This window comes from Hypanus sabinus, chromosome 4, assembly GCF_030144855.1.
Source record: "Hypanus sabinus isolate sHypSab1 chromosome 4, sHypSab1.hap1, whole genome shotgun sequence".
NCBI lineage: Eukaryota > Metazoa > Chordata > Chondrichthyes > Myliobatiformes > Dasyatidae > Hypanus > Hypanus sabinus.
The window spans coordinates 180641009-180657059 of NC_082709.1; the positions used below are offsets into that span (position 1 = coordinate 180641009).

At 41.9% G+C, this 16051-nt stretch overlaps 1 protein-coding gene across 1 annotated transcript in view; it reads right to left on the bottom strand.

The window, feature by feature from the left end:
* The window catches only part of LOC132393545 (A disintegrin and metalloproteinase with thrombospondin motifs 5), an 84285-nt gene that overhangs the window by 21012 nt on the left and 47222 nt on the right, over positions 1–16051 (bottom strand). Inside the window, exons 7-8 of the mRNA XM_059968938.1 lie at positions 7761–7936; positions 2051–2226 (exon numbers count right to left, since the gene is read on the bottom strand). Of these exons, the coding sequence (XP_059824921.1) occupies positions 2051–2226; positions 7761–7936 (352 nt within the window). The remainder of the gene's footprint in view (positions 1–2050; positions 2227–7760; positions 7937–16051) is intronic.

Here is a 16051-nt window from a genome sequence, read left to right on the forward strand (position 1 = left end):
ACATTTCAGCCCCAGGAAAGTTACTGTCTATGGCTCTCATAATCTTATAACTCTCTATCAGATCTCTCCTCAGCCTGCACCGCTCTTGAGAAAACAACCCAAGTTTGTCCAAGCACTCATTAAGCACATGCCCTCTAATCCAGGCAGCATCTTGGTAAACCTCTTCTGCAGCCTCTCCAAACCCTTGCCATTCTTCCTGTGGTGGAGCGACCAGAACAGTGGGCAATACTCCAGATGCAGCTAATGAGAGTTTTGTAAGGCTGCAACTGAAGTGTTTCAGCCTCAGCTTTTTCCGATTTTCAGCGTTGCAGATGTTGCATCCACTGCGGTACTGGCTGCAGGCAGCCACAGTGCAGGATTACACATCAAGAAAGGCAGCTTGAACAGAGCACCAGAAATCCCCAGATGCCGATGGAATGGTAGTGAGCAATCATTACAAATAAGAGAAAAAATAGGAAAAGGAAATGTAAATAGTTTTCCATTTCCCTGCATAAACACTTCTGACCCCATGACAGACAAACAGAGAAAGATGGAATCTCCCATCACTGTGGATGATGTCAATACTTAGAGGCTTTTGTGTGGGAGTGGGGTGTGTATGAGAGATGGGTATTATTTAATATTAGTCAGACATATGTGTTAATAAACATCACAAGCTAAATTCCACATTTACTCCCTGATGACAGAAGTGAGCCATTCCGCCCATCAATTCTATACCAGCCCACAGAGCAATTTCGTTCCCCACCAATAGACAATAAAACCATAAGACACAGGAGTAGTATTGGGCCATTTAGCCCATCAAGTCTGCTCTGCCATTCAATCCTTCTGCCTTCCCCTCATAACCTTTGATGCCCTATGAATCAAAAACCTATCAACCTTCGGTTTAAATAACCTGGCTTCCACAACCATTTGTGGCAATGGATTCCACAAATTCACCACCCTCTGGCTAAAGAAATTACTCTTTATCTTCTTTCTAAAAGAATGTCCTTTTTGATGTTGCACTCACTAGTTCTAGACTTTCCCTCTGTTGGAAACATCCTCTTCATTTCCACTCTGTCTAGGTCTTTCAATACTCGGTAGGTTTCAATGAGGTCCCCCTCAATCTCCAGTGAGTACTCTCCCACGGCCAAAGGCTCCTCATAAGTTAACCCTTTCATTCCAGGGATCACTTCGTAAACCTCCTCGGGACGGTCTCCAATGACCGAGGTATAGAGCTGGAAACTGCTTCTTCAGCCTAACTCATCCATGCTGACCACGGTGCCAAGCTGAGCTAATCTGTCCATATTTGGTCTATCCACTAAACCTTTCCTATCCACTTATAAGTTCATGTCTTCTAGGAGTTATTTATCAATCACTTCTTGGCATCTTGCTTCATGCATGGATCACCCACTGTGTGAAAGAAGTTGCCCCCATCAGGCTCCTATTAATCGTTCCTTTCTCACCTTAAACCTATGCCCTCTAGTTCTTGAGTCCCCAACCCTGGGAAAAGACTGTCTGCATCCACCTTAACTATGCTCCTTATGATTTTACACACTTCTAAAAGATCAGTCCCAGCCTATTTAATATCTCACTATAACTCAGTCCCTCAAGTCTATACCACATCCAATATCGTTATCATCATGGGCTGTGTCATATGATATGGGAAATCATGGACTTGACAGCGATTCAGTGACTCAATCATGGACTCAGCAAATTTTTCTACAGAAGTGGATTGCCATTGCCTTCTTTTGGGCTGTGTCATAGGAAGTCTACAGCACAATACAGGCCCTTTGGCTCATAAAGCTGTGTATAACATATCCTTACTATAGAATTTACCTAGGGTTACCCACAAGATGGGTGATCCCAGCCATTATTGATGCTCTTCAGAGATTGTCTACCTGGTGTCAGCGCTCGCAAAACCAAGCCTTGTGATATGCACCAGCTGCTCATATGACCGTCCACCACCTGATCCCGTGGGTTTACATGACCCTGCATAATATACGTTGCTATCTATATAAACCATGTACCCTGTTCATCTTATTACCGCAAAATGTATCAGATTGAATCACTTTACCTTCTCTTGGTAAAGGTCCGAGATATTTTCACACATGTACTACTATCTCCGCCGCACACTCCACACTTGTCGTACTGAAGTTTGGAGCCAATTATGCCATCACAGCCCGTCTTCACACAGCGGCCTCGCACACAGAGTGAATTACTGTATGGTTGGCATTCCGTCCCGTCTATTACCTGGGATGAAAAGAAAATACAATTTGAGAAACTGGAAATATACCGCGAGGTCCAACATAGGTTATAGACCAATGTCAAAGTCAAAGTAAATATATTATCTAAGTATGCATATGTAACCATATACTACTCTGAATTCCATTATGGACAGTCTCAAGTCTGGCTGTGAAATGAAGAGGGTTGGACATGGGACTAGCAACCCATCCTGTAAAAATCCAGAGGTACAGATACACCAGGACAAACTCCAATGACCTCATTCCCTCCACTGGGGGAAAAGATTCAGACCATCTATCCTGACTATCATTCATTCATTACGTGCCATGTCGTATGACGTAGACGATCATGATCTTTCCATTACCATGATTGCTCTTGGCAAATTTTTCCACAGAAATTCTCGGATTGTAGATGGTGACATGTGCGTACTTCGATAATATATTACTTTGAACTTCAAGCTTTAGGGAGAGTTGAGAAACCCTTGGTTGAACATATGTGTGCAATGTTGTTGGGAAGGGTTAGATAGACCTTTTACCTTGTAGTATGTTAAAAGGCTGGCACAACATTGTGGGCCAAAGGGCCTGCACTGTGCTATAGTGTTCAACGTTCTGTGCAACTCCCCGCAGATGACAACTGAGGTCAGAATTGAACCTGTCTCAGGCACTACAAAGCAGTGGCTTTGACTAATCAAACCGCCTTGTTGCAATCCCTGAAAAATGCAAGGGTTACTTGTGTTCCAAGTAAACAAACTGCAAATGGATGACATAGAAACCCATCTCAAAGTTAAGAACTGGTGCAGGTGAACCAGGATCTTCCTTAGACGGAAACTTTGTAAAACATTATGGTAAATACATTTTGATTTGGCAATCTAACGATGTTGCATATTAACTCAGTTGATACTTCACATTCTGAGCCATGACTTAGTCAAGCAATATTATCCAGACCTTCAATCATCTCTCCTGTAAGGCCCAATTAAATAATAACTCATTCAAACAAGAAGGCCTCTGTAGCGTAGGAGCCAATTGCCAGAATTATATTTGTGTTTTTTTTTAAGGTTCTAGGGACCTCCATGCAATCAAAACCTAAGTGTTTCCAGATGCTTTTAAGAAGGGCCAGGGAATATCACCTACATTGAAAAGAATGGGAGCAAGGTGGAGATAAAACACAAAATGGGAGATGGTTGGCTTGGGTTTGAAAATAATTCTCAGTGTAGCAGAAGGGTCGAAAGGTGTATTCGGCCTTAATTTGGAGCAAGTACCATTGTGGGACAGGGAGTCCCTGCAGCACAAGTCATTAAAATAGTGGAGGTGCCACCGCAATAGGCTCCAATTGCCCACTTCTTGCACCCACCTCCCCCCAATGTAACAGAAGTATGCAAGTCCGATTACAAACAAGACACAGCAGCACGTCTAAATTCTTAGATATTGCCACAGATTCAGCATGCCATCTAAAATTTTGACAGACTTCTATAGATGCCCAGTGGGGAGTATCCTGACTGGCATGAAAACACCAATACCCAAGAATGGAGAAGTCTACAAAAAGTAATGCATACAGCCTAGTCCGTCACATGAAAAGCCCTCCCCTCCATTGAGCACATCTACAAGGAGCACTGCCACAAGAAAGCAGCACCCATCACGGAGAGCCCCCATCATCCAGGCCGTGCTTTTTTCTCACTACTACCATTGGGAAGGAGCTACAGGACCTTTGGGTCCCACAGCACCAGGTTCAGGTCCAGTTATCACCGCTCAATTATCAGGCTCCTGAACAGCGTGGATATATTCAATCACCTCACTGATTCCATAACCAATAGACTCACTTTCAAGAACTCTACATCTCATGTTCTCATTATTATTTATTTATCTACTTATAGATTTTGTTGCATTTGTAGTTTGTTTTCTTTTCTGCATTGGTTGCTTATCTGTCTTTGTGTGTAGTTTTTCACTCTTTCCATTGTGTTTCTTTGTATTTACTGAAATGTATCTACAAGAAAATTAATCCCAGGGTTGTACATGATGATATACAAGTACTTTGATAATAAATTTACTTTGAACATTGCCAGCCAGTCAGTTTGTCATCTGGCAAACTGAATTAATATTGGGGCTGAATTTGTTTTCCTACTCTCAAAGGGGCAAGTTACCGATTTAAATTGGTGCAAGATCAGCTTGGTTGCAGTGCAGAGAATTTTAGACAGAGAGGTCACTTTTCTGACATGACATTTCTTGGATCCAGCCACGGTTAATTAGAAAGCTTCAAAGTAGCTAGCTGCTTTCAAGGACGGAAGCCGTGTGCAGCAACTCTCGAAGAAAGTTTCCTTCCTTATTTAGCTACTTTCTAAGTCTTTCATGAGCAGTGAACTCAACCGCGTCTAGGTTCTGAGCCACACCCTTGCAGGTCCATTCCCCCCGCCCTTCATGTGAAATGGACGTCCATCAAGAAAGCCAGTAAAAGGCTTTACAAAGTCATGGGCACTAAGTATTGGTTTTACGTTTCTCAGTTGGGATGTGGTTATAGATCAGTAGTTAACAGTGGGTGGGGAAGGAATGTGTCAAAGCCAGTGTTAACAAAGCACAGGCAGGCTCACTTGATGACACTTTGGATCATTATTGGCAAGGACATTCAGTAACACAATCTTTCTTCAATTATAGATGAAAAGAGCCAAGAAGCAAAGTAATTTTGGTCACCATATTACATGAAGTGTTTACTCTAAAAATATAAGATGAGGAAGAATTTCTTTAGCCAGAGGGCGGTGGATCTGTAGAATTCATTGCCACAGACAGCAGTGGAGGCCAAGTCGTTGGGTATATTTAGAGTGGAGGTGATAGGCTCATGATTAGAAAGGGGCGTCAAAGGTTAGGGGGAGAAGCAGGAGAGTGGAGTTGAGAGGGATAATAAATCAGCAGTGATGATCGGCAGTGGAGCAGACTCAATGGGTTGAATGGCCTAATTCTGCACTTATGTCTTTTATTTATTTATTCATTGAGATACAATGTGGAACAGGCCCTTTCAGCACTTTGAGCTATGCTGCCCAGCAACCCCTGATTTAATCGGTCCAGTCACAGGAAAATTTATAATGACCAATTAACCTACCAAACAGCATGTCTTTGGACTGTGGGAAGAAACCAAAACACCCAGAGGAAACCCACACAGTGACGGGGAGAACAGACAAACTCTTTACAGACAGCAGTGGGAAATGAACCTGGGTCGCTGGTACTGTAAAGTGCTGTGCTAACCACTACACTACTGTAGAACTGCAGGACTTAACATCCTTATGCATTCAACTCTTAAGCACTAATACATATTTAATTTTACATTGCTGTTCAAAGTTTTTTTTGTTAAACTTATTCATGGAATGTGAACCTGACAGAAAAAGCTGACATTGAACATCTGTCCCCAAACTAATCTTCAACGCATTTCTCAGCCATTTCCGGAGCAACAGGTAGGCCAGGAAATCTACTTCCCTAAAGCAAAGAATCGAGCATTTAAACAGTCACCATTGCAGAATTTTAGGGGCAGCAGGCTAGCAACACGAATGATACATTTCACTTGACAAATAAAGGTTATCTTCAATTTCACTGGGTTCAATTGGTGGAATGAAAGGCCGGATTGTACTGACAGTGCCGGGAACTGTATCATCAATTTGCGGCACACGTCACTCTGGGTCTTGGGCTGCATATGTTTTTTTTTGTGTGACTATGCTCTTTGCTCGCCATTTTGAATGTGCTGTGTATCTTTTGCACCTTGGCCTCAGAGGAATGCTCTTTCGTTTGGTTGTATTCATGTATGCTTGAATGATAATTAAACTTGAATTTGATTGAAGCAACACATACAAAATGCTGGAGGAATTCAGAAGGCCAGGCAGCTGGGAAAAAAGAACTGATGAGGGGTCACAGCCCAAAATGTCGACTGTATCCTTTCCCATAGATGCTGCCTGGCCTGCTGAGTTTCTACAGCATTTTGTGTGTGTTGCTGGGATTTCCAGCATCTGCAGACTTTCTCTTGTAGGTGATTGAATTTGATTGATTTGACTTGACTTAGACATGTAAGTTTTAATAAATGCCCCAAAGGCAGAGGTGAGATCTGAACCCACACCGTTAAGTTGTTTGACTAGTGATTTAACCACTTGTTTACTGTAGCTGCAATAAGCAAAATTGCAGAATTCTTAAAAATGTCAGAATCTTGAAGTCATGAAGACTTAAAGGCTTGAGCTCATCAAGGCAAAAAAAAAATGCCATAGACATAGTGTCACATTTATGGGTTATAGCATCTACACAAGACTATAATTTCATAAGGCATAGGAGGAGTATTAGGCCATTCTGCCCATCGAGTATGCTCTGCTATTCCCTCATGACTGATTTATTATCCCTCTCAATCCCATTTTCCTGCCTTCTCCTCGTAACCTATGATGCCCTTTCCCTTGAGTTGCCTCAGGTCAGCTGAAGTACCAGAAAGCCATTTCATCTCCTTCAATCACATACATGGAATTATATGCATTCTTCATAAAAAGAGATTTGCAGTTTCTGCCACAAACTTAGAATATCGGCCCATGTGTTTTAATTCAGGGACATTATAACACACCCTCTTGTGCATCCCTTCCCTCAACCACATGAATGGAATTACTGGGTGAGGCTGACACTTAGTACTAAACTCCGGTCTGTATGATCACTTGAGGCTTGACTGGGTCTGTTCCAGAACTGTTTCATTTAGGATTCCGACAGTTGGCTGCAAGACAGGCCCCGTCCATCCTGCTGTCCACCAGCCAAAAGCACCACCCAGTCCCAAATCACATCGCTCAAAGTAAACCAACTGGCGGACACGTTGGTGTACAAATGGCTTCACATCATTCTGTTGACGGAACTGCACTTGCTGAATAAGCTACTAGGTCTCCGTTACACGAGTTTGTTTAGTCAGAAAATGCTCATTTCGCACAACTCCATAGCATAAAACATAGGTGCAGAATTAGGCCATTCAGCCCATCGAGTCTGCTCCGCCATTCCATCATTGCTGATTTATTATCTCTCTCAACCCCAGTCTCCTGCCTTCTCCACATAACCTTTGATACCTTTACTAATCAAGAACCTATCAACCTTTGCTCTAAGTACACCCAATGATTTGCCCTGCACAACTGTCTGTGGCAAAGAATTTACAGATTAATCACCCTGTGGCTAAAGAAATTCTTCCTCATTTCTGTACTAAAAGGGATGTCCCTCTATTCTGAGGCTGTGGAGGCCAAGTCATTGGGTATATTTCAAGCGGAGGTTGACAGCTTCTTGATTAATAAGGGTGTCAAAGGTTACAGGGAGAAGGCAGGAAAATGGGGCTGAGAGAGATAATAAGTCAGCCATGATAGAATGGTGGGGCAGACTGAATGGATGAATGAGCTAATTCTTCTCTTATGTCTTGTGGCCCATTGCTTTTCAAACCGTTCCAATCCATGCACCTGTCCAAATGTCTATTAAAATTTGCCATCGTACCTGCCTCAACCACTGGCAGTTCATTCCACATAGATATCACCCTTTGTGTTTGAAAAAAAGGTTGCCCCTTACCTTCTGGGAAAATACCACATAGTATCCCGTTCCCTTTGCACGACAGGTTAATTTACACACATCTGCAGGGCTCACTCCGGCGTACTTTGGGACCCACTCCATGAACGTTTTGACTCCCTTGGCATCAGTCTGATACCCATTCCTTGCTTCACATTGTTCGTCCCGGAAAGATTTGCCTATTTGGATAAAAAAGACTTTTTATCAACAGACTCGGTACTGGGTTTAGTGGAGATCACTGCAGAGGGGGTCCATCCATATATATCTGAGCACCTGACAAGACAGAGGAAGTAACAGTAACCAGTGGTTGGTACTAGCAGCAAAGCAGCAAATTTAATGACAAATGTCAGTGATAACAAGCCTGCTTCTCATTCTTCCCACAAACTGCCTCCTGTTAGGGTGTATTCTGAAGTTATAGTGTACAGCAAATATTAATTTCAACAACAATAACCTGCCTTTAGAGCTGAAGGTGGATTGTAGATAGAGTTTAATACACAAACCAGATTAATGGTGTTCTTGGAGCTGCAGACTGGGTTGATTGCAAACCAAGAAACACTCCACTGACCTGAGATGTCTGCATATGCATGAAAGCAGCCCAGGGTCAGTGGTGATTAACATTCATTTTGTGCGTCTGGAGTGTGGGTGTGAAGATAGAAGTGTTTGATAATTATATGCAATTTAAAGGAAGCATTGTAGGTACATTGTAACTATAGAATTGTCCTGCTGTTACCTTTGTTCTTTAGCATGTAAAAATGTCATGTAATACTGGGTCAGGGAACCCTTTCTAAGAGTGTCTCCAGTATGATGCCTGCTTGTGTGCCGAATAGGCTTCTATATCATCAACTTCAGTGCCTCCAGGCAACTTCAGTCACAGTCACAACACCTCTTATATTGGCTCTCTTTAATCATCTGTTAACCTCCACCATTCCTCTCATGGTGATTTTGTCATTCCTTATACCCTTTTCAATCATATGTTTTATTGCCTTATTTAAACTCCTCCAGAAACACCAAGGCACAACTAATGTCTTCACTGCCTAAATATTGTATGCTCCTAAAGTTTTTGCTTAACCTCTTCAATAACTACATTCTGCTCGTTCTGCATTCCTTCCAAGAATTTGCTTAAAAATTGCTTCCTCTAGACTGTTAAACTGATCAATCATTCTAGTTAGGCCCCATGCTCTCTTTCTGGGACCTCAGTCACAGCACTGCTCTGTAAACACTTTAAACCACTTTTTTAAAATGTTGTTAACACTGTAAATACATGCTGGTATTTATGCACATATTATTCAATATCCTAATTTTCTAATTTTATTTTCTATAATTCTTCATAATTGTTTTTGGGTGACAGGGTAGATACATCTCTACCAAAGGAGGTGTAAGGCGCTCCTTTCCTCATCTCGCCTGCAGGTCACCCTTGGGTAAAGTGTAGCACCTGCTTAGCCCCTGATCAGGGTCACGTGAAGCCATGGGACAAGGTGGTGGATGGTTGTTTGAGCTGCTGGTGCACATCACAAGTCCTGGTTATGTGACCACTGACAACAGGCAGACAATCTCTGAAGAGTATTGATAATAGCTGGGGTCACCCGTCTAGTAAAGACACCTCCCAGAAGAAGGCAACGGCAAACCACTTGTGCAGAAAAATTTGCCAAGAACAATCATGGTCATGGTTAGAGAAGGAAGACCATGGTCACCCCCATCATATGAAACAACACCTAATGACGATCATTGTTTGAATGTTGTTTTAATTTGTTGCATGCCACACCAACCCACCACAGCAAATTCCTAATGATGTAGATGTGTATGGCCACTGATGTCAGGCAGAGAATCTCTTCAGGCTGGTGTCTGTCCAGTAAAGTTGACCCTTAACCCTCCTGCTCCTTTGATGTCCCTTCTGTGCATTTTGTTCTTCACTGAATTTTATCTTCTACAAGACTACACTCCCAACCTAAGTTTTAGTTTTCCCTTATACTTACTAGTCTCACTCCCTCTCCTGACTAACCTAATTCCATGCACGCTCTGCAGTGTCTCAGATAAATTGTTTCTGCTGTGTCCCTTTAGCTTCAATGCTCTGTGCACATAGTCTACAGAGTGATAGATCACTACAGTACAGAACCAGCCCTTTACCCCATCTAGTCTGCGCCAATCTGTTTATCTGCCTAGTCCCATCAACTGCTTCCCAGCTCTCCATACATAGAAACATAGAAAATAGGTGCAGTAGGCCCTTCGGCCCTTCGAGCCTGCAACGCCATTCAGTATGATCATGGCTGATCATCCAACTCAGAACCCTGTACCTGCTTTCTCTCCATACCCCCGATCCCTTTAGCCACAAGGGCCATATCTAACCTCCTCTTAAATATAGCCAATGAACCGGCCTCAACTGTTTCTTGTGGCAGAGAATTTCACAGATTCACCACTCTCTGTGTGAAGAAGTTTTTCCTCATCCCCACCCATGTACCGATCCAAATTCCTCTTAAATCTGGAAATCAAATCTACATCTACCATTTCTGTCGGCAGCTTCTTTCACAGTCACTCCTCCCTCTGAGTAAAGAAGGCCGCCCTTGAGTTCCCCTGAGGTCTCACCCAACCTCAGTAGAAAAACCCTGCTTGCATTTACCCTTTTAATACCCCTCATAATTTTATACACCTCTATCAAATCTCCCCTCATTCTCCTACGCTCCAGGGAATAAAGTCCTAGCCTATTCAAACTTTATCCATAAGTAATCTATTTGGGTGCACAATAGTGTAGCAGTTAGCACAACGCTTTTACAGCTTGGGACATTGGAGGTTGGAATTCAATTCCAGAATTTTCTCAGGAAGTTTATATGTTCTTCCTGTGAGCCTATGGGTTTCCTTCGGGTGCTCTGGTTTTCTCCCACAGTTCAGAGATGTACTGGTTGGAAGGTTAATTGGTCATTGCAAATTGTCCTGTGATTAGGCTAGGGTTAAATAGGTGGGTTGCTGAGCAGTGTGGCTCATTGGGCCGGAAGAGCCTGTTCTGCACTGTATCTCTAAATAGATAAATAATACTTCCCAGTGTTTTGGAAATCCAGCCAAATTTTTTAATGGCATGATCAGAATATAAAGTAGAGTCCAGAGTGTCGTATGCTGGAAAATATTAAGTCCTCTGGCATCTTGCAGTAAGACATTGGGCCACTAGAAGCCAAGAACAACAGGATCTGACAGCAAACTCCAAACACTAGCCCCCTCTAATGCTTGAAAGAGCAAATAAGCCCTGGGTCTTTCAAGTGAGTGACCCCACCAACTCTCCCTCCCCTTACTCTGAGCACACATAGATCTAATTTCCTTACACATTTAGATCTCTTGAGAAAGTTAACTCCAATCAACACTTAATTCATATTTTATAGAAGTGTTTAGAAAACATTGCTATCGCTTAGTTTATATTTAATACGATCCAATGGTCAGATCAGAATTCTTTTGGAGAGCTAAGGCAGCCAGATTATACATTCATCATTTTAAACGTGCCAGACACAGACCTATCCCCAGCATTTAAGCCTCTACTCTAGTTATTTTCCACTGCATTATGCACTAAAAGTACAGCTTAGTCTTACAGGATTAAAAAATGTATTATGATCTGCTCCCATTATGATTTTAACTCCCAAGACCTTAAACTCTATTTGAATGTTATCCAAAGTTTGGGGCAGTAATTTGCTATTCCACAGTATCCCTACCATAAACCTCTGGAACTCTCTGCCACAGATCCTTCATGAAGGAACCCCTGAACCTGCTCATGGACTATTTCTCTCATTCCCATCAGGGATGAAGCTACGCAGCATCCACAACAGGACCAACAGACTCAAAAACTGTTACTTTCCCCAAGCAGTGAGGCAGATCGACACCTCTGCTCTCTAACACAATCCACCATGCCCACCTCACTTCATCATGTCCTGTCAGAGTCACCTTACGTCCAGATACTCCCGTACCTATCGCCACTTTATGTACATATAATCAGTGTATATAAGCTAACTTAAACATTTATATTTACTTTTTTATTACTGTGTTCTTTATCTTATTGCATTTTTTGTTGAGCTGCATCAGATCTGGAGTAACAATTATCTCAATCTCCTTTACGACCGTGTACTGGAAACAATGGTAAACAATCTTGACATTGACACAAAAGTAAAATCTTTAAACACACTCAAGGGAGAAGGAGTATTTTTCCAAGGGCTTGAGGCCTCAAAATTTATGGGGAGAAAACAGGAAGGAGGAACTAATCCTAAATGATTTGAAATGATAGTATTGAAAGTTTGAGAAGGTTCAAAGAGCCAAAGTGCTGGAAAAACTCAGCTGGTCAGGCAGCATCTGTGGAGGTGGAAACAATCAATGTTTCAGGTTTGCGACTATATCTCTATGTCAAAAATGATCGGAGCATCCCCTAACTATCTCCCTGTCAAACATAGCACCCATCTTACAAGTGTGGTGTTAGGAATTCTCTTGCTCTCTCTCATAACCTTTAATTACATGGCCACTGTGCTGTGGGCTGCTTAGCTGCTCAGGTCAACATAGAAAATCCTGGAGATTTTCCTGGCATTTACTAGCAAATCCCATCTGGAGATACACTTCTGAAGTACTTCTTGCATAGGTTAAATGTGTTTCAAGCAGGTAGACTATAACATTTATTCAATAAATCATTTGAATAATTTTTGGTCCAATTTTCCCTCCAGATATGCGTGGAAAGGTGCTCCTGCCCTGTTGAGAACCCCTGAAAATGTGCCAGGAATCCCTCGCACACATACGTGGTTTCACTAAGCTATAACCAAGCTGTTGGAGGATTTCAGCAGGACAGGCAGCATTTGTGGAAGCAAAGGGAGAGCTGACATCTCAGGTCAAGAGCTTGCATCAGGACAAATTCTTTGATTCTTTTTCTCTATTCCCTTGTGTTTCTGTTTTTATTATTACTTTTGGCAAGGATTTTGGAATTATTGTTGGAAAAATTCCTGCAGTTATTACAGCACTGGAAAGAAACTCCTCAGGATCCATGAGAATATCTTATCTCCTTTGACTATCAGGCAGCACAGTAGTAAGGTTGTCATAGACAGTGGATAGTGGGGGATGGTACTGGGATATGCTCCAACTAGCTATTAAATGCTCCCAATGACGCGAGTCTCAAATAGCCTCTGACAACCAAGCCCAGCTCCTGGCCTTCACGTGTGGCTTAGCAACTAAGCCCAATGGAACAATTTTTACTGACAAGTGAAGGGGCAAAGCCACAGTACTGGTGCCTTAAAAGGGCTCATCAGGGTTGGCAGCTCATTTAGGAGAAGGAAAACTCTGATCTCAAACCTACACTGCCTTACGGCTATACCCACTCCTGGGGAAGGGTACAGGAGTAAATCCAAGGGAATATTTCTGGAGCTGGAGTCCCTAAGGCAGTCCCACGTTGAGTTCAGCACTGACTGACAACTCCTGGACACCGCTGGTGCCAAATTGTAGCGGTCTCTGTCATTCCAGGGAACTCAGTAAATCTGAAATAAATTTACCGTAGGCTAATGATAAATCCACTGTTTATTCCCTTTCATTTTACAGGTCAGTGCTTAGTTCTGAGATTGAGAAAGAACAACTGGGGAAAAAAAAAGAGTTACTTGGCTCAGTGATACCTCCAATGAAGAATCACCAACTAGAGATTAACTTTAAGACTAAAAGGAGGGAATTTAATCAGGGATAATGTTAAGACCAATTGGCAGCAGCTAATGAGAAGTGAGAAGTGCAATATTTGGTGGAATGTTAAGTGTTGAATCCTAAATATATTGGAATAGATCAAGGTAAAATTTTGCTGATATTTCTGTAGGGTGTAAAGCTATAATGGAGATTATATATAATATACAGTATATGGTGCATTATACAATTTAGGTTTCATTATAATTAATACATATAATTATAATTGGAACATTAATTGTAGTAATATTAATTATAATTAATAATAATTGTTGCATGTCAGTGGGTGGAATTATGATGGAATACATAAAGTATAATGTAGAATATAACATTATATAATATATGTAAACATAGAGCCAAAGAGCACTACAGCATAGAAACAGGCCCTTTGGCCCATCCAGTCTGGGCCAAACCTCATTGATCTGCTCCTGGACCATATCCCTCTATACCCCTCCCATCTGTGTACTTATCTAAATTTCTCTTAAATGTTGAAATTGCACCAGAGTTCACAGAACACAAATGTAAATATGAATGTATTAATGTCAATGAATAGTTCCTTATTAGTTGAGGTTGGGCTTCTAAAATTCTTAATGATAGGATGCCACCTCCGATACTTCTATTTGTTGGACAATACTTGCAGTGTTTCTCTAATCATTTCTAACATTAACATTCTTGAGCACCATCTCTATGGGTATGGGCACCACCCGGTGCGACTGTAAACCATGATTACTTAGCAGTGATGTTAATTGAAGCTATAGTTAAGGACCTACAATGGACCTCAGTGCCCTAAGCTTGAGAAAGGGGAGAGGAAAATCAGTTAAGTTTCCTACAACCAATCATAATGGTGTAACTTGGCTGAAGGTTGTATGCATGGATAATGAGAACAAGTTCAGCAATGTTGTCTTTGATAAACAAATATGCCAAAGACTTGTGCAGTAAGAATGGTATCTGGGAATCGGGCCTAAAAGTCAGCACGAGCTGTGTAGCTGCGTTTCCATGGGAGCATCAACAGAGATGCAAAGATTTGAGAAAGGTCGCAGAAGAGATTTACCAACATGATTCCAGTGTTGAGGGACTTCAGTTCAGTAGATGTAAAGCAGACATGAGGTACAGAAAAAGTTGTAAGGGAGTCTGAGAGAAGCATTTGAAATCACCAAGGAAACAGAATGATCGTTCCCACCTGCATAAGTGATCAGCAAAAGAACAAAGACCAGTAGGAGGAAAGTTATTTTTACACAGCCAGTTGCTCAGGTCTGGAATTCACTGTTAGGGACAGAGTCGGAAGAAGATTCGGATTTAGATTTATTTATCATAGATAGTTTGAAACATACAGTGAAATGTGTCATTTGCGTTAATAACCCATGCAACCAAGGATGTGCTGGGGGTTGACCGCATGTGTGGCCACACATTCTGGCACCAATATAGCATGTCTACTATTCAGATGTAGTATTCAAAGGGAGCTGCATAAATGTTTGTTAGGCTTTAGGGAGAAAATGGGGGAGTGGACCCAGCTGGATTATTTTACATGGACCATTATCGATACGAAGGGACAAATGGCCTCCTTCCATGCTGTAGTGTTTCACTGATTATATGGTATGATGTTTACACATTGTGCAGTTACTGAAATAAATGTACACTCAGTCGTCACTTTATAAGGAACACCTGTACACCAGCTCATTAATGTGAATATCTAATCAGCCAATCATCTGGCAGAAACTCAATGCATAAAAGCATGCAGATGTGGTCAAGAGGTTCAGTTGCTGTTCAGATCAAACATCAGAATGGGGAAGAAATGTGATCTAAGTGACTTTGACTGTGGAGTGATTGTTGGTGCCAGATGGGGTGGTTTGAGTATCTCAGAAGCTGCTGATCTGCGATTTTCACACACAACAGTCTCTAGAGCTTACAGAGAATGCTGTGAGATACAAGAGAAATCCAGTGAGTGGCAGCTTTGTGGGTGAAAATGAGAGTGGTCAGAGGAGAATGATCAGACTGGTTCAAGCTGACACGAAAGTGACGGTAACTCAAATTACCACACGTTACAACAGTGGTCCCGAGTAAGACAATGATCCTGAGAATGAAAGGGTTAATGCATGAGGAGACTTTGATGGCTCTGGGCCTGTACTGACTGAAGTTTAGAGAATAAGGGGGATCTCATTAAACCTACCATTTATTGAAAGGTCTAGATAGAGTGGATGTGCAGACGACATTTTCAATAGTGGGAGAGCCTAGGACCAGAGGGTACAGCCTCAGAAAGGAAGGATGTATCTTCAGAACAGAAATGAGGAGTAATTTTTTTAGGCAGAGTGGGGCAGTGGGAATGAATCTGTGGAAGACAGGTCTTTGGGTAAATTTAAAGCAGAGGTTGATAACCTCTTGGTTAGTTAGGATGTCTGAAGCTTGTGGGAAGAATGCAGGAGAATGCGATTGAGAGAGTAAGTAAATCAACAATGATTAAGTGGCAGAACAGACTGATGGCCTAGTTATACTCTTATATCTTATGGAACAAGAACATAGAACAGAGCAGCACAGGCAGGTCTTTTGACCTGCAATGTTGTGCCAACATTTTAACCTATTTTAAGATCAAACTAACCCTTCCATCCAACATAACCCTCCATTTT